The following is a 23,884-nucleotide window of genomic DNA, read 5'->3' as shown; positions in this document are numbered from 1 at the left end:
GGAGCCCCAGGAGCAGGCCCGAGGTTGTCGTCAGCCGTTTTCCACCGCCGAATGCCCGCCAGAGCTCTCCCGATCTCTCCAGAGGTGCTCCCTGCGTCTCGGTGAGTAATTCTGGTCGTTTATGGTGTCGGGCAGTCAGGATAAGATCAGGATGATGGGGATTGCCACGGAGCTCTGGTTACTTGCGACTTCACAGCATGGCTGCTGGTCACGCCCCCCCAACAGCAATCATTTTAGCGATAATCAGTGCCTCTAAATGTGCACCCATCATCCGCTTTTCGGGCACTGCTAGTTGATCGTTAAGTTCAGTCCAACCTAAAAATCGTCTTTCACTCTTATCAGCAGTTCTCCACGGGAAGTGCTGATAGCATTGTTTCTTCTGGAGAACAAAGGATCTGAGCGCAGATAATAGCCCTCTGGCTATTAGCTGCATTCAGGGAAGGCTTCATTTACGCACCTAACTGGTACTTAAGTAGCTGAGTAGCTACTTAATAGTTTAAGCAAAATGATTGCTTAAAGCTGTCACTCAGACTGTGGTTTGAGTGATCATCAGCCCTTGTAAACCAGCCTTAAGCCAAGCTATTGCACATGTACGTGCCCCTATGAGTCTGCTCGTGGTGTTGGGTTTCTTTCAGCGGGTATGAATTAATATGTTCTTGCAAATTCCAGAAGTGTATTTCCTGATACGAGAATCAATTCATTCATTCGCAGAAGGAGGTTTTAGCTTCTCAGTGCAAAGGTGGGAGAGATCTCAATATTCGATATGACTTTCTTTAACTCTTAGGGCTCATGCCCATGGCCGGGTCGGATTCGGACTACGAAATTAGACCCGGCACTCCACAGAGAACCCATACTCGGCTCTCCGGATCCGCCGCGAACGTCTCGGCCAGCACGCATGCACAGTGCAGGGCATGACGCGCTGGACTGTGACGCAGATTCTCGCAGTACTTCCGCAGTGCCCATTGCACGGAATATCGCAGGACGGACGGCTTTCATTGACTGCAATGGAAGCTATCCGCACAATTTTCCGTACAGAATAAAGCATGCTGCGATTCTCCCCCGCGAGAGGAAAATCACAGTTGATTTCCACTTGTGGGCAGGGGAGAATCTTTTAACCTAGCATGTCTATGGACGGTCATTGCTGCGGGTGTCTGGCTGTGAATTCCGCAGCGATAATCAGTCCTTGGGCATTAGCCTTTAGCAGGAAAACGGAATCCCCCGGGTGAACGGATCCGTCTCATAACGGGACCTAACTGTGCTGAATGAACCCCATTGACTATAATTGGGTTAATTCGGTTCCTGCACCCGTCCAGCATTTTTACTGCATGAAAGTCTTGCAAGCACAACCTTTTCACTCTGCATTTCATGCCGGATCTGTGCTGGAGTCTCTGAACGGCGATGTCAGTAGAGCCTGACTGGTTTTTGGGTACCACAATGGAAACTTGAGTTGTGCTTTTTCATTTCAGCAAAACTAATTGGTTGCCCCTTATCAACTGTTAAAGGGCTACAACTACGATAACCGTAGTTGTGGCAGAACTTTTTGCTACATACAAGAAGGTCTAATTTGATATTTGCATGTATTTTGTTTTTTTGTAGAAAGGACATAAAAATGATAATGAAATCCTTAACTCGTTGATGTCTGGCGCTCTGGCTGGTGCTGTTGCCAAGACCTCTGTTGCCCCATTGGATCGAACCAAAATCATCTTCCAAGGTAAGTTGTTTCCAAAGCCCCTGACAAGTTTACACATGAAGATCTTTCCCCCTGTAATTAAATCGTACTTTGTAGATAACCTCTTCATGTGACTAGTCAGAAGTGTTCGTCTTAATAGGCTTTGGAAATGATCAAGAGCTGCTTTCTAATCTGTCATAACCTGTATCAGGGAAATAAGCTTGTAATTAGGACTGTAAGTCACAGTGTCACACAGAATTCGGCATGTCATTAAACGACGTTATGTATCTTTTTAATTTACTATATTATCCAGTTTTCAGCAAGACCTTATTATCCAGAGGCAGGGGAGTCTGATCTATCCAAACACTCTTGACCGCTGCCTTAATGATCCGGGAATGTGCTGATCGATCACTGGGAGAACTCTGCAGCCAAACACACCGCGGCTGCACAGTCTTCCCTCTCCCTGCAGATAACTGTGGAGATCACTCGCCACCCCCCCTCCCCATGTTGTATGTAGCCATTCCTATGTGCAGTTCCATGCAGCAGTCACTAGTTTGTATATACATGTTCTAATGAAATGTACTTCATATTTTACCAATGCTAGCGCCCAGCCACTAATACGTTGTTCTTTTACCTCCTATGCAGTGTCTTCAAACAGATTCTCTGCTAAGGTAAGAGTAATGCTTGCTTAGGAAATTGTTGCTTATGTGCGCCAGTAAGTGATTTACATTTCAGAGTGTTCGGTGAAGACCCTTTTAAAATTTCCAATTGTTATATTAAGAGGCATACCTATGGGTTTTAATAGGAAGCAGTCCTATGAGCAAATCTAGAACTGTTCCGTTCTAATGTTCCCCACTCCCACCCAGTAGTCACAGCAATATCACCCTCTCACCTAAAGTTCTTCCAACAGCAGTTAAAGGGGTTGTCCGGCCAGAAACATCATATCTCATTACTTCTGTTTGCCCATTTCCATGCACTTTGTAATATACATTGTGCATGGAAAATGAAGCAAACAGAAGTTTTGGACTTTAGGGGTGCCCCCCCCTGTGTTGACCCTCGGTCGTCCCAGGTTACGACAAGAAATCTTCTGCATTTCTTGTCGGGCCGGCAGCAGCTCTCGTCGGCGCTGGAACGCTCCTCTTCCCTTCCGCGCATGCGCAGTCCTTCTTTCTTCTGCCGGGACCGCGCTCTTTACCTCATCATCGCAGGGGACGCGCGCCGCCGGTCGGCGCATGCGCAGTACACTCACTTCCTGGTTTCATATACCAGAGCGGAGTGAGTGACTGCCTGCCGCTGCTGCTTGGACAAGAGCCAAGAAGACACTGTCGGGACTTTAAAAGTATGTGAAAGGGGAGAAGGGGAGAGATGTTGGAGAGATGGATGGATGGATGTGTGCACGGGGGGGGGGGGGGGGGGGGTGCAGTGATGTGTGTGTGGTGTGCACTAACCGGCTGTCAGAAGTCCCGGGGGAAGGGGGGGTGTGTGGAGTGGGAAAGATCGATGGATGGATGGATGGATGTGTGCAGGGGAAGGGGGGGGGGGGGGTGCAGTGATGTGTGTGTGGTGTGCACGGACCGGCTGTCAGAAGTCCCGGGGGAAGGGGGTGTGTGTGGAGTGGGAAAGATGGATGGATGGATGGATGTGTGCAGGGGAAGGGGGGGGGGTGCAGTGATGTGTGTGTGGTGTGCACGGACCGGCTGACAGAAGTCCCGGGGGAAGGGGGGGTGTGTGGAGTGGGAGAGATCGATGGATGGATGTGTGCAGGGGAAGGGGGGGGGGGGGGCGGGTGCAGTGATGTGTATGTGCATTGACCCGGCTGACAGAAGTGTGTGTGTGTGTGGGGGGGGGGGGGGGTCATTGTGAGAGGGGCACTATGAGGGCATGTGTGTGTGTGGGGAAATGTTTTACTTTACTTTAGCAGGGGGCGGGGCCTGGGCGGGGAGAGACTGTAGAGCAGTTCAATAGAGGTGGGCGTGTCGTGGGCGGGGCTAGGACATGAGCTGAGGGAAATCCTGCCTTTTCATGTCTTACTACCATCGGGAGCGCGCACACAGAAGAGGGGGGGGCGCAGGGCATGTGAGAAGGCAGCACAGAGGCGCCATCTTTGAAAACTGCAGAGAAGATCAGTCTAAGGTAATAAACTGACATTGCAGCTGATCTGCTGGCCGGTTTGACCCCCTGTATGCTGTCTGTTACTATCCTTACTGAAAGGGAAGCAGCAGCTTTATAAAAATTTTTACCCTGTGTGGCCGGACAACTCCTTTAAGGTAGCCCTCCCTGACAAGAAATCTAAAGTAAAGCATGCATTCCGATCTGTGGGCAGCATGTTATAGAGAAGGAGGAGCTGAAGAGTCCAGTGGGCGGTCCTATCAGTGATTTGGTTATCTCTGTATGCATATATAGAGTGAACGCTGTCAGTCACTCGAGTAAGACCGCCCACTGGACTCCTTAAGGGTGCTTTTATACGAGATGACCTGTTAAACACAGATGTCGTTCCTGCAATAATGGCTCTTGTGCTTTTACACGGTAACGATCATCACTAATGATTGCAGGCAGAGCGGGCCGGGGCTCATTCTGGTCTGCTTGCCTTTTTTCACAGTGTTCTCACAGGGTGGATTCTCGGCGTAAATCTTGCGGTTTGGCTGCAGCGAAAACCCGCGAGATTTCCGCCGGGAGAACCGCTGCTGGAAAACCCGCCGCTGCTTTGAAGCGGCCCAGCTGCTCGCTCTTCCACTGAGGCCAGCGCTCCCATGGAGAACGTGGCCGCAGCAGAAAAAAAAATAGACATGCGGTTGGCAAATCCGCGCCGCAGCAGCGGCTTCTGCCGGCTTAACCACAGCGGATTTGCCGTCCTGTGTGGAACGAGAGTTCTGAGAAATCTCGTCCACATGGCTGTCTAATCCCAGGATTAGCGGCCGCATGCGGATTTGCCACGGCGAAATTCCGCACTGAATTTTTGCAGCAAATCCGCCCCATGTGAACCCAGCCTAAGCAGGCAGCTTTTCATAATTGACAGACTGCTGTTTACATGGGCCCATCCGTCGGTCAGTTTTTATGCATGCGTAAATTTGAATTTATCCTTCGTCGTTTAGTCATGCCCCCATTTAAAACAATAATCGTTCATATTTTCGCTGATCTGAACCATTTCCCGTCCCGTGAAAAAGGGCCCTTAAGCCCAGATATGAGGTGTAAATGAATCTTCTATAAGTTAAGGTGTGTTTAGACGGAACAATCCAAAAATGGTTTAGTCAAGTAAAACAGATAGATAATTGTTCATGTTAAACACGAGCCAACGACGAATGAGAATTGCGCGCTTCTCGTTCGTCGTTCATTTTCAACTGGCATAAAAATCATCGTTGGGTTCTCATTGTATTTGAACCCTAATTGTTCATAAAAATGTGGAACACTGAACGGGAAGTTCACGGTTACCAACATGTCTTACCAGGCCGCATGAAGGAGCTGGTGGTGATGTCACCAGTTCGCTCGCATGTGCAAACGAGAATCACGAGTTTCTCTCTTGGTGTAAAAGGACCATTTACACTGAATCATTTCTCTATAAAGTAGTTCCTCTCCTTCTCCTGATCTCATGTTCACTGTGAAGGCCTCCTTTTAAAAGTAATCAATGCCCTCTTTATTCGGTAGTTGCCGCACGGCCCCCTCCTCTTATGCCTTGTGACTATGTGGAAGTCAATAACTTTAATGGAAATGTCTAAAATTAAGATTTTAAAGAAAAAAGTTCTCATTTTCCAGCAGCATTCTTGCCCATCAGCCATCTGGTATCAGAGATCAGCCCGTCCATGTAGATGGAGTTTTTCTGCACTACGGTCAGCTTGTATATGTCCTTGCAGAAGGACAGAATCAGTCCTTTTACATGAAATGTGGACGTTTGGGGTCTTATCTTCCATGTGGTCATTTATTGCTCTGAGCCGATTCTCGTTTGAACAAGCTGATGACGTCACCACTAAATCATTCGCGCTCGTGCAGCCTGTTTAGACAGGCAGATCGTCGCTGAAAATTGTTCATTATTCCGCATTCCTCGCAACAAGAAGTAAACAAGCCGATGATGATTCTTAGTCCTGCTGAAACTGAACGACGTACAAAAAGTGAACTATTCCCTAGATTATAAACCAAACGATTGTCTGTCGCTTTTTCTCATTTTAATGACTTTTTTTGAACGGTAATCGTTAAGTCTAAACGCACGTTTTAGAAAACATCCACTTTAAAACTGTGTGTTTTGTTAGTAATAGAAGAATTAAGTTGTGGGTCCGCTCCTAAATGTTCACAGGGCTTACAAATGTCTGTTCTTCTACAGGAAGCTTATAGGTTGATCTACCGCACTTACCTCAATGAGGGATTCCTGAGTCTCTGGAGAGGCAATTCTGCCACTATGGTGCGAGTCATCCCCTACGCCGCCATACAGTTCTGCGCTCATGAGCAGTATAAGAAACTACTCGGCGGCTATTATGGCTTTCAAGGAGCGTAAGTATCCGGATCCACTTCAGACCTCTTCATCGTTTGTGTAAAAGAAACCAAGGAATGTGACCACAAACTACTAGCGGATCAGGTACCAAGGCTCATAACTACATACCAGTGCTTAATGGGATTCCGGCTTCAGGTTCATGAACCCGGGAGCGGTATACACAATGCCTCCACGGGTGATTTATTCTGAAACTCCTCAGCATTTCCGAGTAAATACACTTCGCAGTTTGACTCTTAGCTGAGCTCCGAGTCACAGGGGCCGGCCGCACTGCATGCAGACTGATGCGGGTAGAGAGGCTGGCGCCGCCTATCCCTGTGACTCAGAGCTCAGCTCCAAGTCTAACGTCAAGGTGTATTTATTCGGAAATGTCGCAGTGTTTCCAAATAAACACCCACTGGGGCAACGGACATTCCTGGTTCATGAACCTGACGGAATCCCTTTAAGACGTGACTACCACGTGTGGCCAGTAACCACATCAGAAAATTTGTAAAAGCAAAACTGTGCGAATGAGGGCACTTAGGGAAGAGAATAATGGTGCTTTTCCACAGGCCGATTATCATTCAGATTCCTGCGCTCCAATCTCCCCTTGTAAATACATGCGCTTCTGAACGGCTGTCTGCTGTGAATGGAGGCGGCGGGGGAAGAACGCCTCCATTCTGGCAGCACGGTCAGCGATACCCTCGCCTCTGTAACAGCAGAGGAGCGAGCATCACTGGGACGGGTTTCGGGCATTATTTGCCCCACAGCTTGTCCCGTCCAAAAGGATCATAAGGCGCAAAATTGATCCAAGCAATGAATAGTAAATTGGATTTACTTGTTTAAACAGTATCTATGCCTCCTGTTTATTTCATATGTAAATGGCACTTTGTTTGCTGGTTTGCCCATTGCCCAGCTCCTTTGCTGCAGAGCGCTGATTGCCTAGCTCTCTCCATATGGGTTAGTTCAGTTCTGCAGCACTCGGCTGCATCTAGGGGGAGCAAACTGAAGACCACTTTATACATTCGTCTCCAACTCCTATTACAGCATAATCAGCCATTATTTATAAAGTACCGGACAAAAGGATATGTAATGTAGGCTCCTAAGTCAGAAGACTGTGAAAAAGCCGGCTTTGAATGCAGGAGCGCTCCGGCTGAATGCAGGCTGGTATGTAGTGTAGTCAGTCTCCAGTCTCTACACCTCGGCTGCCTTCTTCACTCGGGCTGCTGTATTCCTCAGGAACACTAGTTGGCATCTTTGGAAGTGAAGTTAAAACAAGCAAAGTAATTTGCTTTCCAGCTTGTTAAATATTATACGGCCACAGTGCCGATCCTTAATTGTTCACACAACAATACCACTAAGGACCCTTTTATGTGGGCCAAAGAATGAACGATGAATGAGACTTTGTTTGCTTCTCGTTAGTCATTCAGTTTCTGCAGGCATAAAACTAAATGATGAATCGGCCCGTGTAGACAGGCGGTCGTTCCTCTATGAAGGACTGCCTGTTTACTGTGAATGGAGGCGGGTGGGCCAGAACGATCCTCCACCTCCATTCGTTGAGTGGTGCTCGTTCCTGTGCAGGAACAGGAACGACTATCACTGGGACAAGCTGTTGGGCATCTGCTTACAACATGCTGTCCTGTGTAAGAGGGACCGAAGACGAGAGGTTCGTGTTTCTGATGTAAACGCTCAGTTGATAGATATGTGCGCCAGGGCTCTGGATAGCACCGGGAAGGACCTGGACCGAGCGTGTTCGGTAACGGAGTCGGCTGACCTGCATGAAAAGTGCAGTAAAAACTCAGCAATTGTGTTTTTACTGCCCTGTTTTATGCCCTGAATGCATTCCTATTGATTTCTTATTAATTGTAACTAGGGCTTATTTTCAGGGGGAAACCGGTATGCAGCTTATCAATCATGAGCTTAATAGAGAAGATAACTGTTTGCATGGCTGTGCGCAGCATTGCCCTGTTGACATCACGGTCGTGCTATACACACAACCCATGGCCCTGGTGGAAGCATCTGCTTGCCATACAGTTGTGTGCAGCAGCCGTTGACACTCAACAGCCTTTTTTTGTGAGACCTTCTGTTTCGAAAAGAATAAAAGACTACAAATCCAGTGAAGTACAAGCTGCCACGTATATACAGAACTGGTGACACACCGGTCAGGAATCCTTCACACCCCTTTTTTCAAGGTTTTTCAACCACATTCCTTCCCTATTTTGTGTACATTTTGTACAGGTCTTTGATGTTCTATAAAAAAAAGTTTAGTTTAAAAAAAAAAAAAAAAATATCAAACTACTATGTATGTAAACTTTATGGTATTTTTCTATGGACTTTAAAGTCCATCATGTTTTTTCCACAAAAGCAAGTCCCCAATGTCTGTCCTATTGTGTGTGAATCCGCCTCAGGACAGGTTCACACAGGTGTTCTCTCCACGCCCTCCTTGAAAATGCAGTTTTTGAGGCACAGCCAGAAGTGAGGTCCTTCCTTCATGCTTCCTGTGTCATTTGAATCGATTCTGGCGTTGGCTCAAATACAAAAAAAAAAACTGCTGCAGAAACTGGGATGTGTCTGTTTAAAGGGAACCTGTGATGGCGCTGGAGCGTGGGGAGGTAGTTCTTATACTTGCCCACCTCCCTGTCCTGTCAGTGTGCGGACCAGAGCTGCAGGCTGCGTGCGCTCCCATTGATCTCTAACTAAAGTTACTTGTTTTGTTGTTACATTGTACATAACATTGTAACCACTGGCTGTGACTTCCATCAGTCCTGAGGCAGAGAAGCTGCAGTGTATGTAATAAGGGACTGTTCACAGGGATGCTGAGGCGCCTGCTAGTGCTCACTCTTTTATGGCATGTCTTAAGGTGCTTTTAGACAGAAGGATTATTACACGTTTTTGTTAGTTTGAATGAATTTTGCGTGATAATCGTTCCGTGTAAATGGCCCTTTTAGGGCATCAGCTGCAAATTACAAAACATAATAATGCATTGTGAACGTGATAAAATAGTCAAAATATAACGACCACCGGTACGTCCATGAGTGAGTGAGTTACATGCTCCACCCCTGATCTCATGACTGTCTGGTCATCACAGGTCTTTTACGCACATGGCTGCTGTCCGGCTAGATGTTTGTTAGTATTCCATAGCAACTAAGGCCTGTGGGGGGTTTGTAGGGGATGTGATCTGCACGTAGATGAATGACCTGTGATGACATTACCGTCATGTGATCAGGGGCGGAGCTTGACTGTGACATCACAGGTACTTCATCCTGAATGCTGTGCTGCTTGTGAACCCTGTTGTATGGGATGAAGAATGTATGTAGCAGAGCTGTATGTGATGGACATGTAGCAGAGCTGTGTGGCTACCAAAAACACTGGTACTATAATATCCTAAGAATCCCTAGTATCCTCATACAGATCACAGCGTGCCTCGGTCACAATGCTGACTTCTTGTCATGTGACTGATTTGCGTACTGCTTTACTAGAGACACTTGATGTGTAGCTTGAATGCTGTCTAGCACAGAAGTCAGGCAGTGATCACGTTTTGGGTTCTGTGTATTACCCTGTAATTTAAGTCACCTATTCCATACTTCAGCTTTCTCTCCCTTTTTTTTTTTTTAATTCCAGCAAGTAAAAAAAAATAATTTCCAAATAATCTTTAACCCCTTAAGGACCCCAGGGTGTTTCGGTCCTAAAGTACCAGACACTCGTAAGTGATTTTACGCATGTGCTGGTTTTATGCCTTTTTTTTTTCCCTTCAGCTACGAAAAATATTTTTTGAGTGTTTTATATAACAGGCATATATGGCTATTTTAATATCTATTTTATTAAGGGTAATTAAGCTGGAATTTTTTTATTTATTTATAGCTTATTTTTAGAATTAGTATATTTATGCAGATGTCTTAATATATAATTCGCATCGTCTCGGATTACAGGGTGGATATGGCGACAGTTGAGGTGGTTGGGGGTGTATGTATGTGTGTGGTGTGTGTAGATGGATAGAATGAATAGTTTTAGTTTTTTTTAGATATACACACTATCTAATCTAATCTATCCATCTAATCTATCTCACCAGTTACAGGGAAAAACATTCCCCTAGTGTGACAGTCACTAACAGAGCTGATCTGGGTCTGCTAGGTTCCTGAAGCTCTGACAAGCCACTGGGCATCTGATAATCACGTCATTGCCGGGTCCAATAGCGGCACTTCTGCCGCCTTTGTTCACTACTTGGCAGTCATTGAGCGCTATGTAGCCTACAAAAGTGAATACAGAAGAGGGTAATCGCCTTGGCTGTGACTGACCTCTGTGGACCCAACCTGCTCCTGCCAGATTGCAGAAGCTTTAACCCCTTCATGACATGGCCTATTTTGAGCTTAAGGACGCAACCATTTTTGGCGGATTTTCTTCTCCGTTTATCAAAAGTCATAACTTTTTTATTTTTCCGTCGACGCGGCCGTATGAGGGCTTGTTTTTTGCGTGGCGAACTGTAGTTTTTATCGGTGCCACTTTTCGGTACATAGACTATATTGTAAAACTTTTTTTTTTTTTTTTAATGATAGCAGGGAGAGAAAACGCATCAATTCTGCCATAGATTTTTTAATTTTTTTTTTACAGCGTTAATCATGCAGCATAAATGAGACTTTCCATTTTTTCTGCAGACCGGTACGGTTACAACGATACCAAAATTCTTACATTTTTTTTAGGTTTTCCCACTTTTCTGCAATAAAAACCCTTTTTCTTGGAAATCTTTTTTTTTTCTAAATCGCTGCATTCAAAGTCCTGTAACTTTTTTATTTTTTGATGTACGGCACTCTATGAGGGCTTATTTTTTGCGAGACAAGCTGTAGATTTTATTGGTACCATTTTGGGGTACATATGGCTTTTTTGATCACTTTTATTGCGTTTTTAGTGAGGCAAAATGCTAAGAATTAGCATTTTGCCTCAGTTTTTTAGCGTTTTTTTTAGCGTCTTTCTCCGTGCACAGTCAAAAGCATGTGCAACTTATTGTACGTGTCGTTACGGATGCGACAATACCAAATATGTGGGATTTTATTTTTTTTTTACCTTTTTTTTTTTTTTATGCTAATCTGAGAAAAAGCATAAAAAAATGGGTTTTTTTAAACATTTTTTTAATTCTTTTTTTAATCTTTGTTTTTTTTACACTGTTTGTGTCCCTCTGAGGGACTTTAACCACTGCCCTGATGATCGCTGTTATAAGGCATGGCAGAGCTACTGCTCTCCCATGCCTTATCGCTTATACAGCGATCCTAGGCATAGGCAATACAGGACGCCAGTGTCTGGCGTCCTGTTGCCATGGTGACAGGCCGGGCTCTCGCGATGACATTGCGAGTTCCGGCCGGAGACACAGAGGGAGCCGCGCTCCCTCAGTGAACTCTTTCCCTGCCGCGATCTACTTAGATCGCGGCAGGGAAGGGGTTAACAGCGGGGGCGCAACTCCGATGCCCCCCCGCTGTTGCAGCGGGACGCCGGCTGTGACTGACACCCGGCTCCCGCTGCGGGATAGCGCGGGTCACATATGATCCCGCGCTATCTCCAGGACGTAAGTTTACGTCCTGTTGCGGGAAGTACCAGGCTGCCAGGACGTAAACTTACGCCCTGCAGCGGGAAGGGGTTAATCCTGCGTCGTATTTTCAATGACGCAGAATTAAAGCCAAAGTTACGAGGTTGGTAAAAGGCTGGAATCACACATGTAGTTAGAGGTGCCTGAAGTGGATCCAGCAGGAAAAAGTTCTTCCTTTGTATTCTCCAGCCCTTTTTGTAACAACTTCTGGTTGTGGATCAAACGGTGCACTAAAACTGTGTTTCCAGCCTTGGAATTACTGACCACTCAATAAGGATGGTGGAAGCCTGTGTAAGGTCGCTTTTACATGGACATATGTCCTCTTTTTGAAGGGTGGTAAGCTAGGGATTGGTTACAGAGATACAGCGAAAGAGTCTCAAAATATGCAGCTCACCCCAAGTAACATTATACCCAGCTGGGTGAACGTTTTGACCATATAGATAAGGGAGAAAAAAATATTTTTGTATTCTGATTAGATGAGATTGTATATTGCCAAACTTCTCTACTTATTGATTAAATCCAGCATGTAGTCGCGTTTCAAGCTCAATGAACCTCTTCAGTACTTGCAGGGATACATGTCTGGATGCTGATGGTGTATCTCGCATAGAAGATTCAGCAATTGCATATATTCCCAATAAGTACTGAGGAAGAGGTTCACCGACCTCGAAACGCGTCTACATGCTCAACTTAAAGGAGATGTCCCGAGGCAGCAAGTGGGTCTATACACTTCTGTATGGCCATAATAATGCACTTTGTAATGTACATTGTGCATTAATTATGAGCCATACAGAAGTTATAAAAAGTTTTATACTTACCTGCTCCGTTGCTGGCGTCCTCGTCTCCATGGTGCCGACTAATTTTCGCCCTCCGATGGCCAAATTAGCCGCGCTTGCGCAGTCCGGGTCTTCTCCTCTTCTCTATGGGGCTCCGTGTAGCTCCGCCCCGTCACGTGCCGATTCCAGCCAATCAGGAGGCTGGAATCGGCAATGGACCGCACAGAAGCCCTGCGGTCCATGAAGACAGAGGATCCCGGCGGCCATCTTCAGCAGGTGAGTATGAAGACGCCGAACCGCCGGGATTCAGGTAAGCGCTGTGCGGGTGGTTTTTTTAACCCCTGCATCGGGGTTGTCTCGCGCCGAACGGGGGGGGGGTTTAAAAAAAAAAAAACCCGTTTCGGCGCGGGACATCTCCTTTAATCAATAGCTGGAGAAGTTTGGCAAAATACAGTTGTTAGGGCAGCATTTTATTACACCTGGAGGTGGCACCAGTAATTATGTCTCAGCAAGCTGTACTCACTTACCTTCATGGGGCTTACCCCTGTAAGTCCAAGAAAACCATATTTTACTACATGTTCTAATCATTAATAATCTCAAAAGGGTCCTTGATCCAGTGATTATTCTGATTACCAGATTGGAGTCGGGAAGGAATTTTTTTTCCACTTAAATGGGGAAAATTGGTTTCTACCTCCATTGTTTGTTTTTTTTTTTTTTCCTTCCTCTGGATCAACATTGGGGGGGGGGGGTAACAGGCTGAACTGGATGGACATATGTCTTTTTTTCGGCCTTACATACTATGTTACTATTACATCGCTGTGATCCTCAGAATTTATTAAGTAAAAAAAAATCGGCTCATTATTTATTTATTTTTGTTTCTCCCTCCCCAGTGCCTTGACGCCCATCCCCCGCCTCCTGGCAGGATCGCTCGCAGGTACAACAGCTACAATGTTTACTTATCCACTGGATCTTGTTCGTGCACGTATGGCTGTGACGCCGAAGGAGATGTGAGTTCATAGCTGTCTAGTATTTTCTCTGTCATTTATTGCGCTCCTCATTTCCACTTCTGGCATCTTTCAGTCGTGCGGCAGGTTTTTATTTTTTCATGATCCTCGCTCAATTATCATTCGTGCACATTTAGACTGAACGACTAGCGGTCCCTTTCGCTCGTTCCATATAACAGCACATTTAGACAGTGTAGGTGTCTGCAGAACAATCCCTACAAAAATCCCCACGGTGTAAATTCTAGTAATTCTGAAGCGCCGTGAAGTCGCAATTTTGGCATTTGCCCTAAAATTCTGACTTCGAAAACCAGAATTCTGTGGCAAGAGGGTTAATACATGGAGTCGTACTAGGGTGCTTGGGGCCTAACAGTAAAATTCATTGGGGCCTACTGAACACGTACATGGTGCTGTGCGCTGCTTATCTGTATGTAGTGCAGTGGGTGTGAGGCTGCCTGTCCACGGGCGTTGCGGTATCCCGCGGTATCTCTGCTGCAGGAGTCGGCAGGCGGATCTGCTGCGAATTGCTGGCTGCGAGCGGGGAATCTCAATAATTCTCCGCTCATGAACAGAGGGGCTTCGCTTTCTATAGAAACGCTATTGAAAGCCTCAGACAGCGTGATTCGATGGTGAATCATTGCCTGTGAACAGGAGCCCTAATGCAGCTGGGGGACCGCTCCGGGCCAACGGGGTGGGTGGGGATGGGAGGGACTTGCCTGTTCCCATGTGGGCCAGGCTGAGCTTGAATACATACGTCCCTTGCGTTGTGCCTGTGCCTCTTCTGTTAAGGCCAGTGATGTTCTGTGCTCTTCGGATGAACGTCTTCCAGGCGCTTCTTCTAAATTTAATGGCACATAAAAAATTATACAGTTGTTTAAACGAAAGGGAATGTGTAGAAATGAGCGATCAGGTGTGGACGGCTACATGGAGGCTGCTGGAGCGTGGTAATGGTTCTCCGTTACTCGTGCGCCGTGGGCGTTGTCTTATGTTACTTGTAGTTGTATAAACTTTAATGCTTTTTAGAAAAACTCTGTTACTTCCCCACTAATGCTACAATGCTTTGTCCTTTACAGGTACAGTAACATTATTCATGTCTTCATGCGAATGTCCAAAGAGGAAGGCTTGAAATCTCTGTATCGGGGATTCAATCCCACTATTCTAGGAGTCATTCCCTATGCAGGAATCAGCTTCTTTACTTATGAGACATTAAAGAAGCTCCACTCGGGTGAGTAGACTTATCAAGTATCCACTCCACACATTACTGTCATGGGTTAATAACTGGTATAATTATTGGACTTCAGCAGAACTCCTTCCCTCTAAGTACCCGTACACATTGGTTGATTTTGGTGGGATTGGCCCGCTATCTTATGTGTATGACCCCCTGCTAGGGAAGGAAGGAGGAGTCCTCTTGAATTTCAACTTGCCTCTTAGATAAGACTCTACTGTAGGGATCTGGCAGCGGCTTAAGGTGCTTTTATACGGAAGGATTACTGTTCAGATTTTCCCGATCCAGCGATAATCTAAGCAAATAATCGTTCAGTGTACATGCATCCCCCGACTGAACGACGAATGAGAAATCTTTCACTTCTCATTCTTCATTCAGTTTCTGCATGCATGTGTACTGAATGACTTATCGTTCCGCGTAAACGGGCAGTTATCACTTATGAATGACTGCCTGCTTACAGAGAATGGAGGCGGGTGGCTGGAACGATCCCCGGCTCTCTACCTCCGTGCAGTCAGCGATGTCATCCCATGTAGAAGCACCCTTAGTGAGTACTTGCTGAGTACCCGAAGGGCTTCTGCAGACGGGCATTTTTACGCACGCAAATTTGCTCACACAAAACAGACAATAGAACCCATTGATTTCATTCCCTCACATTCGTTTTTACGCACAAATTTTGCACGCGTGAAAATATACGCAACATGCTCCTTTACTGTGCGCCACCATAGTCTATGGGGGTGCACGTTCTCGCCTAATCCACGCAAAATTGCACATTGAACTGCGTGATTTTTGCAGGGAAACCAATAACACCCGGGACTAATTCGGCTGAACGGCCGGGTGTGTCCTGCGCCGATGTTAACAGTCCCGGCAGCGCAGAAAAGTACAGTAAGACGCGCAATAGCGCTTCCCTCACAGTGCAATTATGTTACTCTATCATGAGCGTATCCAAGCCTCCGCTCGTCTGTAGGAGCCCTAACAGATGATGCAAGGATTGTGCAGTGGTTTCCATATGCTTTGTATGATCCCAACACGCAGACTGCATACTATCCCTCGTCACCCCAGTTATGGATGAGATCTGTATACAAATGGTTAACGTAACTCCTATATGACATGTACATTAGTCCTGCACGCTTGTCTGACAGCTAGCACCCCCACTGATCACGTATGTCATGACTAAAGGCTCTTTTGTATATACCGATGGTCGAGCGCAAACATACATTCCCCCGATCTGTCTTTGTGTAAGTGCCCCCGATCGGCCGACAAACGATCTGATCGTGTCTTTTTTTGGGGCAAAATAAAAGTGCTTATAGCTCCATTTAATGAGCGCATCTAATAGATATCCTAATATAAAGAGGGGTACATGGTTGTTACCCTGCAGAATGCTTGTACTAATACAGGACAAAGACGTTATTTGATGTACTTCATATTGTTCTAATCTTGCTCCTTTCTGCATTTGTCACTTTAGAGCATAGTGGCAGGACACAACCCTATCCTCTGGAACGGCTGCTATTTGGCGCCTGCGCCGGACTCCTCGGTCAGTCGGCCTCCTACCCACTGGATGTAGTGAGGAGACGCATGCAGACTGCTGGCATTACTGGACATACGTACAGCTCCATCCTTGGGACCATGCGGGAGGTGGTGGCAGAAGAAGGAGTCATCCGTGGATTGTATAAAGGCCTTAGCATGAATTGGGTAAAGGGTCCGGTGGCCGTCGGGATAAGCTTTACTACGTTTGATCTCACACAGATCCTTCTGAAGAAGCTCCAGCGAGTGTCTGCTATCCAGCGGTAGATGGACGGGCGTTGGATGGTACTGTTTAACCTGTTTGCTGTTTCAGGAGGTTCTTTTTGAAAGTCAAGATGTTAGAAGAGCACATCCCTCCTTCGGAAAGTGAAGGAAATGGTTCACTTTGCATTTTTAAAGAAAATGGTGCTAGTTTAGATAGCCAAAGCAATGTGGCTACAGGAGAGAAGTTACTGTTGCCAAAACAGGAGGTGGTAATGCTATTGTTCAGAATGGGGGGTACAGTTTGGGTTTTATGTCCGAGGAGCTAATTAGCCAAGTACAATCGTTGTCACTCTTCATACAGTTCTGTTATCGTCACCCCAGCATTCCTTTGTGTACCGCAGCTGCGTCATAATAGGCTGCTGAGTTTGTAATCTCTTAAAGGGAATGTCCGCTACCTTTAGCCCTATGGGCTGAAAGGTGACCCGCAGAGTCCGGGGATGTAAGTTTTATACCTTCCTTCCCTGCTGTTTTTCCCGATGTCAATGCTGGAAGGCACCGCTCAGTGCATCGAGCAGCGTGCTAAGTAGTCCTCACATTCTAGAATTAGAATAGACACACTACTAGGTGCCGTCGCTCAGTGCATTCAGCGGCAGCTTACACCAGGGGAACGGTGGGGAAGGTAAGTGCAAAACCTACATCCCCGGACTAAGCAAGTTAGCTACTTTTAGCCCATAGACTTGGCTTAAAGGGCTAAAAGTAGCTGATGGTTCCATTTTTAAAGGGGCTGTCCAGCTGCAAACCATTAATGAGCCAATCCGCAGGATAAGATCTCAGTGGCATATCATCGGGGGTCTGCTGCCCAGAATCCCTACAGATTAACTGTTTTCTCGGTCAGTGTGCTGGTGCACTTGAGCCGATTCCTGCCGGAAGGAGAACTCTTTGTTCCCACTGCAGTTTCCAGGTGTGGTACTGATGGCCATGTTGCCATTAAAGAGAATAGAAACTTTAACTGTAATACCAAGTCTGGCCACTGCAGTGAGAATGAAGCTTTCCGCTTCCTGCAGAAATCTGTTCTGTACACGAGTGTAACGGCCCAGAAAACAACTGATCGGTGGAGGTCCTGGACCTTGGCTCAACCAATCTACTAATGATCGTAGGCGCATCAATACTTTGCAACCGGACATCTCCTTTAATCACTTCTGGTTAGATAAATAATAGTCATACTGGGCTTCAAGGCCAATTCCATAAACAGGACAGCACAAGCCAAACGTACCCTGGTTTATGACCGTTTTATTATATGGTTTCTTGGGCCTGGAGGTTGTGGCACAGGATTGCAGCATTGCCTTTAAAAATAGTTGTACCGTTTCAGCAGCAGAACCATGTAAAGTGCCATCGCTTGGTGGATGAATATATATACATGTGCACTTTGTCTACATACGCTGCTTGTGTGCCGTGTGTCTGTATACAAGTGGACACGTCTCATGAACATTTGATATGTGCCTTCACTTTCATGCGAGTCGCAGTCTGGGAGGGATTACAAATCTCTGTGTACTGCTTCTGTTGTACCCAAAGCTTAGGGTGATGCCAGTGTATGGAGATCACAACCGCCTTCTATACTGTCCATTGGCATCTATGACCCCTGATGGCGGAAGAGCAGTTGTGGGGCGATCGCTTTGTTTGGACCTACTCTTCCCTCTCCTCGTTCAGCTAATGGATCCATATTAAAGGGGATCTCTGGACACTTAAATGCTCAGAATGCTTTAAGATCATAGGAGGTGATCCTCATCTTAGCGCTTCCCTGGTCGCTGCTGATCCGCATCTCTTACAGGTCAGGTTGGAATTGTGCAATTTGCGGTCATTTCGAGTCACATAAACGCCAGAAAAGTGCCGTAGAGGTTTTATATGTGACCGCTGAAGAGCGACTCCGGGGAATCTCTCTAAGTGCTTATGGGCGAAGTTATTGTATTTATCTGCGGCTTCCTTGATGAGATGTTGCTGTTGTCCCGCGTGACCTGTGGTGTGACTAGCTGAACCTTACAGGATTTCTTGTTTGGACCGAACGTCACCGTCTCTAAGTAGAGATGGTGACTTCCGGTCTTCTATAAGATTCGATTCAGCCCAGCGGCCGTTATGTGGGACAATGGGAGACCAGACTGGAGCCAATATCATCAGTGAAGCAGCGGATATGGAAATGCACTGTATGGCAATCATTTCCTGGTGCGGTTCTGTAATGATGGTCAACTACTGGAATCGTTCCAACTGTTAGCTGGATGTTTAAGCCTTTACTATTGTTCCTTGTAGTATGAAGCCTTCCTTTCACTAGCGGCGCGGCGGTATGTCACACGCAGCCGGAGCCAGTCATGGCTGTGGTTTGAAGAACAAAGCCCGGAGTGTCCTATAAGACACACTATGTGCCGCTTGGTTTGAACAGGGTTTGTCAAACCTCCGTTTAGTACAATACAACAGGTGAACGCATGAAAACAATCACGGACGAGCCCGAGACAAATATGTGCTAGCAGTTTTGGCTGGAGAACTATCAGTGCAAAGTAGAGCTGCAGACGTTCCCTCGTACCAAAGGACTTCTGAAAAATGGGATGTGGAATCAGATTGGTCACTTTGCCTTTGCACTAATTTTGATACATCTTCCCTTTTCACTGGTCCCTTCAAAGCGACCCTCCGAACCTGGGCAAATAAAGATGGCCACACCAGCCTCTCTGACGTGTTAGTTTGCATTGTTAGTCTAAGACCCTACACCTGCTTTGATTAATGAGTGCTGCCCACATGAGCCATGCCGACCAGTCAGAGCAGCTTGTAATGTCTGGGGGTGTAGTTACACGGGCAGCGTGATATCTGTTTGAGACAGTCACACCCACATCAGTCTTGTAAGATTGCGATTCTGAATGCGATCACAATGGATTTTGCTTAATCCTGGAACTCCTACGGTTTTTGACTCCCATGGACCCTCAACGTCATTCCATTAGACTCACAATTCAGAGCGCTGTATCACATGTTTCACAGGACCCCTTTGTCAACTATTTGTTATTTCACCATTAAGCGGTTGAGAATATCACTGACGCACATTATAAGTTATCCTAGAAACTCTTTATTAACCTCTCTCTTACACAAGATATTGAGACTCGTGTTAGCAAGTATTACTGCACTGTTAAAAGGGTTATCCAGGAAGCGCCATCCGGGATACCCCGGGGTCTGAGTGGAAGCCACTGCTCCGACCCCTGTGTAGTGACCGGCAATCATAATTGCAGATGCAGCTGCTGTTGAAATTAGAGGGACCCCAGCCTGTAATTACAAGCTCTGACCACTACACAGGAGTTGGAGCAGTGCTTCCAGTCCAACCTGGTGTATCCTGCCGGCGCTGCTTGAATGACCGCTTCACTTGACTTTTAAACATGTTTGGCATTTCCTGAACAGTCTTCACTGCGCACATTTTTCTTACAATTATCACAATTTCTTGCATACGTCGTTTCTTGGGATCACATAAGTGGCACCTACTTTATCTGACGTAACAGGTGAATTTCCACTGGAATGAGGTGAAACAATGTTTTCTATAGACTGAGTGATGCTTTTCTGTTTGACCTCCATCCAATATCTTCCGGAACCAAATCTACAGCTAGATCAGGAAGGAAGATTTGTCTTTTGGCTTTCTTTTTATTCACATTCTAGTAGCCAGCTAGTACCAGCAGCTGAGTGGCTCAAACCCCTGACCAATGGAGCCTTATTACATGTCAGATGTTCGCTTCTGCCCGACAGCATCTGTGTCGTATTTCAAGCCACTGCGATACATTATCTACCGTCCACAGCAAAGCATGAAGGCGAAAAGAACACGTGACCTGTGAAATAGTTTAGGAGCCCATCAGACTCATTTTAGGTGTCTGTGTAACAAAATTAAGTAATTGCATTTATCTGGTTCATAGATAATGTAGAAAGAAGGCGCAAAATCGTGTTCTACGTGGAGCAACATGATGGAGGAATAGTGAAGGTGAAATTACGCGAAGCTAGAAGGAAGTACCGCAAATTCTCAAAAACCTGGCAGGAGTCCAAGACTCACCTCGGGTGTTCTAGGGTTAAAGACCCCATAGGAAATAATGGGCTATTCCTTACAAGGAATCTCGCAAAAATAGGACATGTCGCAACACTTCAATCTTGCAGCAAGAGAAAAATGACTCATGAATAAATGCAATGAAAGCGCTGTATTTTGAACACCTTTGAGCTCCATCCATATCGCCATCGGACAGAACTCACCCGTGTGAATACACCCTGAGACTACCAATGCATACTAATGCACTGTGTACATCAGGTCATCCGAGAAGCTGGTGCGGCCATCTTTGTTTGTCCAGGCATGGAGGGTCGCTTTAAGAGCAGTGTGACTTATCAGCCTGGCTTCTAGTGCCAAATAGTAGGATCCGATCCATCACGGGGGGTGGGAAAACCTTGGAGCGGGCGCTCTGGAATAGATTTTGTTTTTTGCACAAATACATGATTAAGCCTAGAAGATGGTCATCAGTGTTGTAGAACATTGGATCTTAGTCGCGACATGCCAGACCCGATTGTGACTTGATGACCTGAATGTACATGAGGTTCCTGTTGATCGCGGTGACGTAGCGGCGGATCATTTCCGTGCCTGTATTTTTATTTCGGCCCTAGCATTTAGTTTTCTTGCCTACATGATAGCAGCTAGCCATGTGAAACCTCTACTTTGAGCCCGCATACAAGTAACGCGCTACGAGAAAGCACATTGCACAGAGACGCACAACTACAGTATTGCACAATGTTAACCAGCAAACCTGCTGCCGAAAGTGTTTTCTCTGTTCTAATATCTAACGAGAGAGGTTGATGCTCGTCGCCCCTCGGTCTGCTGCGCCAGCACTTTTGGAAAAGGTTTATAGAAATAAATACATATATTTTAAATAATTGTAAAAGATTGTATATTTAATAAAACAGAAAATCGTGTCCATCGTTTCCTTGACTTGAATTTGGGGTTTTGGGATCTGCACACAATAGTGTTGCCGAAGGTGCTTGCTAGATCAATTACTGCTAGTGTATGGCGGTGCGGCTCTGAGATGGGGGGCTCACGAACGCGTAGTGACAGCGGGTTACATGCATGTGTTTTATGTGCGGAATTCGCTGTACTAATCTGCCGCACGCTCCCATGTCCCCGCTCACACGTATTGTGCAAAATACGGGCACACTAAAGATCGCAGCATATCCTGTCTTGGCGCATATTACATTTGCCCACAGACCAAGACAGTGCATGGCGATTGGCGGGACGCAGCAAGTACGCAGTGTCATTGCATACTGGCTGTGCGCCGCGTGACTCTCATGCTGGTGCTAAGCCGCCCATCGATAGAGAGATGAGAGAATGTAAGTGTAAGGGCTCTCATGGTTTCACACCCACATCATTCAACGGTCGCCACGTGTATCTGTAGTTGCGAACACGTCTAGTATTTATGCGCACAAATATATATATGCACTAATTCACATTGATTCTGTGCCTGCATACGCGGCGGCCGCACGCACTTACAAAAGCCTATTGATTTCAACGGGCTCTTGTGTTGCAGAAAATAGAGCACATTGCGTATTTTTTCATGTGACCACAAAATGCGTACTCAGAATATACATATGTGAAAGAACCCACTGAAATCTCCTATTCACTGCGTATAACATGGAGCACATACGTGTCTGTGTGAATAAGGGCTTAAACACACATACGCCACTTTATCTACCCGTATGCTGCAGATGGACATGGGAGGACATTCGTGGAAGTACAAGAATATACTCCCTGCAGATGTTGTATTGGGTCAGTCTCTCAACCCAGGACCCCAGTGCAGTCAGGCAACAGTGCCGACTACTAAGCTCCTATATGGACTACTGTATGTCCGAGTATCTAGTGCTGACAGACCCTGCCTGCAATTTCTGGGAACTCTGCATCGTAACGATTGGTGTATTCTTTTATAGCTCCTATTAGTCAAACCGCACAATGTATTTCTGTACCCCTTGAGCTGAGAGAGCGGACCTGTCCCCGGACAAGTCTTTCCTGTACTCTACTACATGGAGGTTGTCCTCTGACCCCGCTGGGACAGGAAGAAGAGAGTTCAAAAGCCAGCCACCTACCACCATTCTCAAGTGTTCATCCTGTCCCTGCATGGAGTGTTGGACGGAAGGATCGCTTAACGAAGCGACTTAGTTGGCCGTCCTGCGTCCGCTCAGCAAGTGGTGGCGGTCTGTGGAGGGCCGTGCCCATCCTCATATATTCTGCATCGCTATGTTGTACAAGCGACAGCATCCGGTACAGGGGCGCTTGGTAATAACACGGTGCGCTCGATGACTTGAGCCCCACCGAATTAAAAAAGACAGCGGCTTCTACCCCAGACAGCCTCTTCGGTGGGGTTACAGCTCAGCGTTCACCTCAAAAACTATATGGATAGCATGGAAGGCGACAGGGAAAACCTACAAACGGTGAAGAGGCTCATTAACAGGCTGTCTGGTATAATGGCTTCTGTTATTTCAGGGTGAAACTCTAAAACATGATATATAAAAGGGCTAAAGAAATGTGCATTATGCTTCAAAAACATAGATGATAATGCAAAGAACTTAATTTACGTTGACTTTGCAACAAATATAGTGTGGGCGGAGTGAGAATCCTTAACCCCTTGAGTGGCGGGTTTCTTACCACCTGGGCAGGTTTTTTAAATTGGCCAAACATTTAATTTCAACTAATTTTGCAATCGCGTTCCAAGAGCCATAACGTTTTCATTTTTTCATTGACACAGCCATATGAGGGCTTGTTTTTTGCAGGACAAGTTGTACTTTTTGATGGCATCATTTTTGGGTATAAATAATGTATTACATAACTTTTGTAAAAAAATTGTAGGGAGATTGGGGGGGAAAAAAAGAAACCCTGCCATTTGTTTTTTGGATTTCATTTTTACGGCATTCAGCGTGCAGAATAAATAATGTGATAACGTTATTCTCTGAGTCACACGATTCTGGCGATACCAAGTTTATACAGTTTTTATGTTTTGCCATTTTTGTACATTTAAAACTTTTTTTTCTTAAATGTTTGCTTTTGTGTCGCCACATTCCAAGAGCTGTATTAATTTTTTTTCCATTGCCAGAGCTCCAACAGGGCTTGTTTTTTGCGGGATGAACTCTAGACTTCATTCATCTAATTTGTAGGAACATGTAAAATTTTGATTGCTTTTTATTCCATTTTTTTCTAGTGGAAAGATTAACAAAATCTGTAATTTTGGCATGTTTTTTATTTTTATTTTTCACTGCATTATCTGAGCAGTATAAATAATGTATTGAAGTAATTCTACACGATTATGCCAATACCAAATAGTTTTTTTTCTTTTTCACACAAAAAAAAAGGAATAAAAGTTTAAATCACCCTCCTTTTGCCATATCGATAATAAAATAATCTAAATCCTAAAAATACATAT

General features: G+C 45.8%; 1 protein-coding gene across 1 annotated transcript in view; it reads left to right on the top strand.

Annotated features, from left to right (window-relative positions):
- SLC25A42 (solute carrier family 25 member 42) overlaps positions 1-21,392 on the top strand; it is a 40,418-nt gene extending 19,026 nt beyond the window's left edge. The window contains exons 3-8 of the mRNA XM_066604539.1: positions 1,597-1,711; positions 2,315-2,340; positions 5,982-6,148; positions 13,364-13,480; positions 14,548-14,699; positions 16,162-21,392. Coding sequence (XP_066460636.1) covers positions 1,597-1,711; positions 2,315-2,340; positions 5,982-6,148; positions 13,364-13,480; positions 14,548-14,699; positions 16,162-16,487 — 903 coding nt within the window. The 3' untranslated portion in view covers positions 16,488-21,392. The remainder of the gene's footprint in view (positions 1-1,596; positions 1,712-2,314; positions 2,341-5,981; positions 6,149-13,363; positions 13,481-14,547; positions 14,700-16,161) is intronic.
- Positions 21,393-23,884: the final 2,492 nt, after the last annotated feature.

This window comes from Eleutherodactylus coqui, chromosome 5, assembly GCF_035609145.1.
Source record: "Eleutherodactylus coqui strain aEleCoq1 chromosome 5, aEleCoq1.hap1, whole genome shotgun sequence".
NCBI lineage: Eukaryota > Metazoa > Chordata > Amphibia > Anura > Eleutherodactylidae > Eleutherodactylus > Eleutherodactylus coqui.
This window is presented reverse-complemented; position numbering and strand designations above follow the sequence as displayed.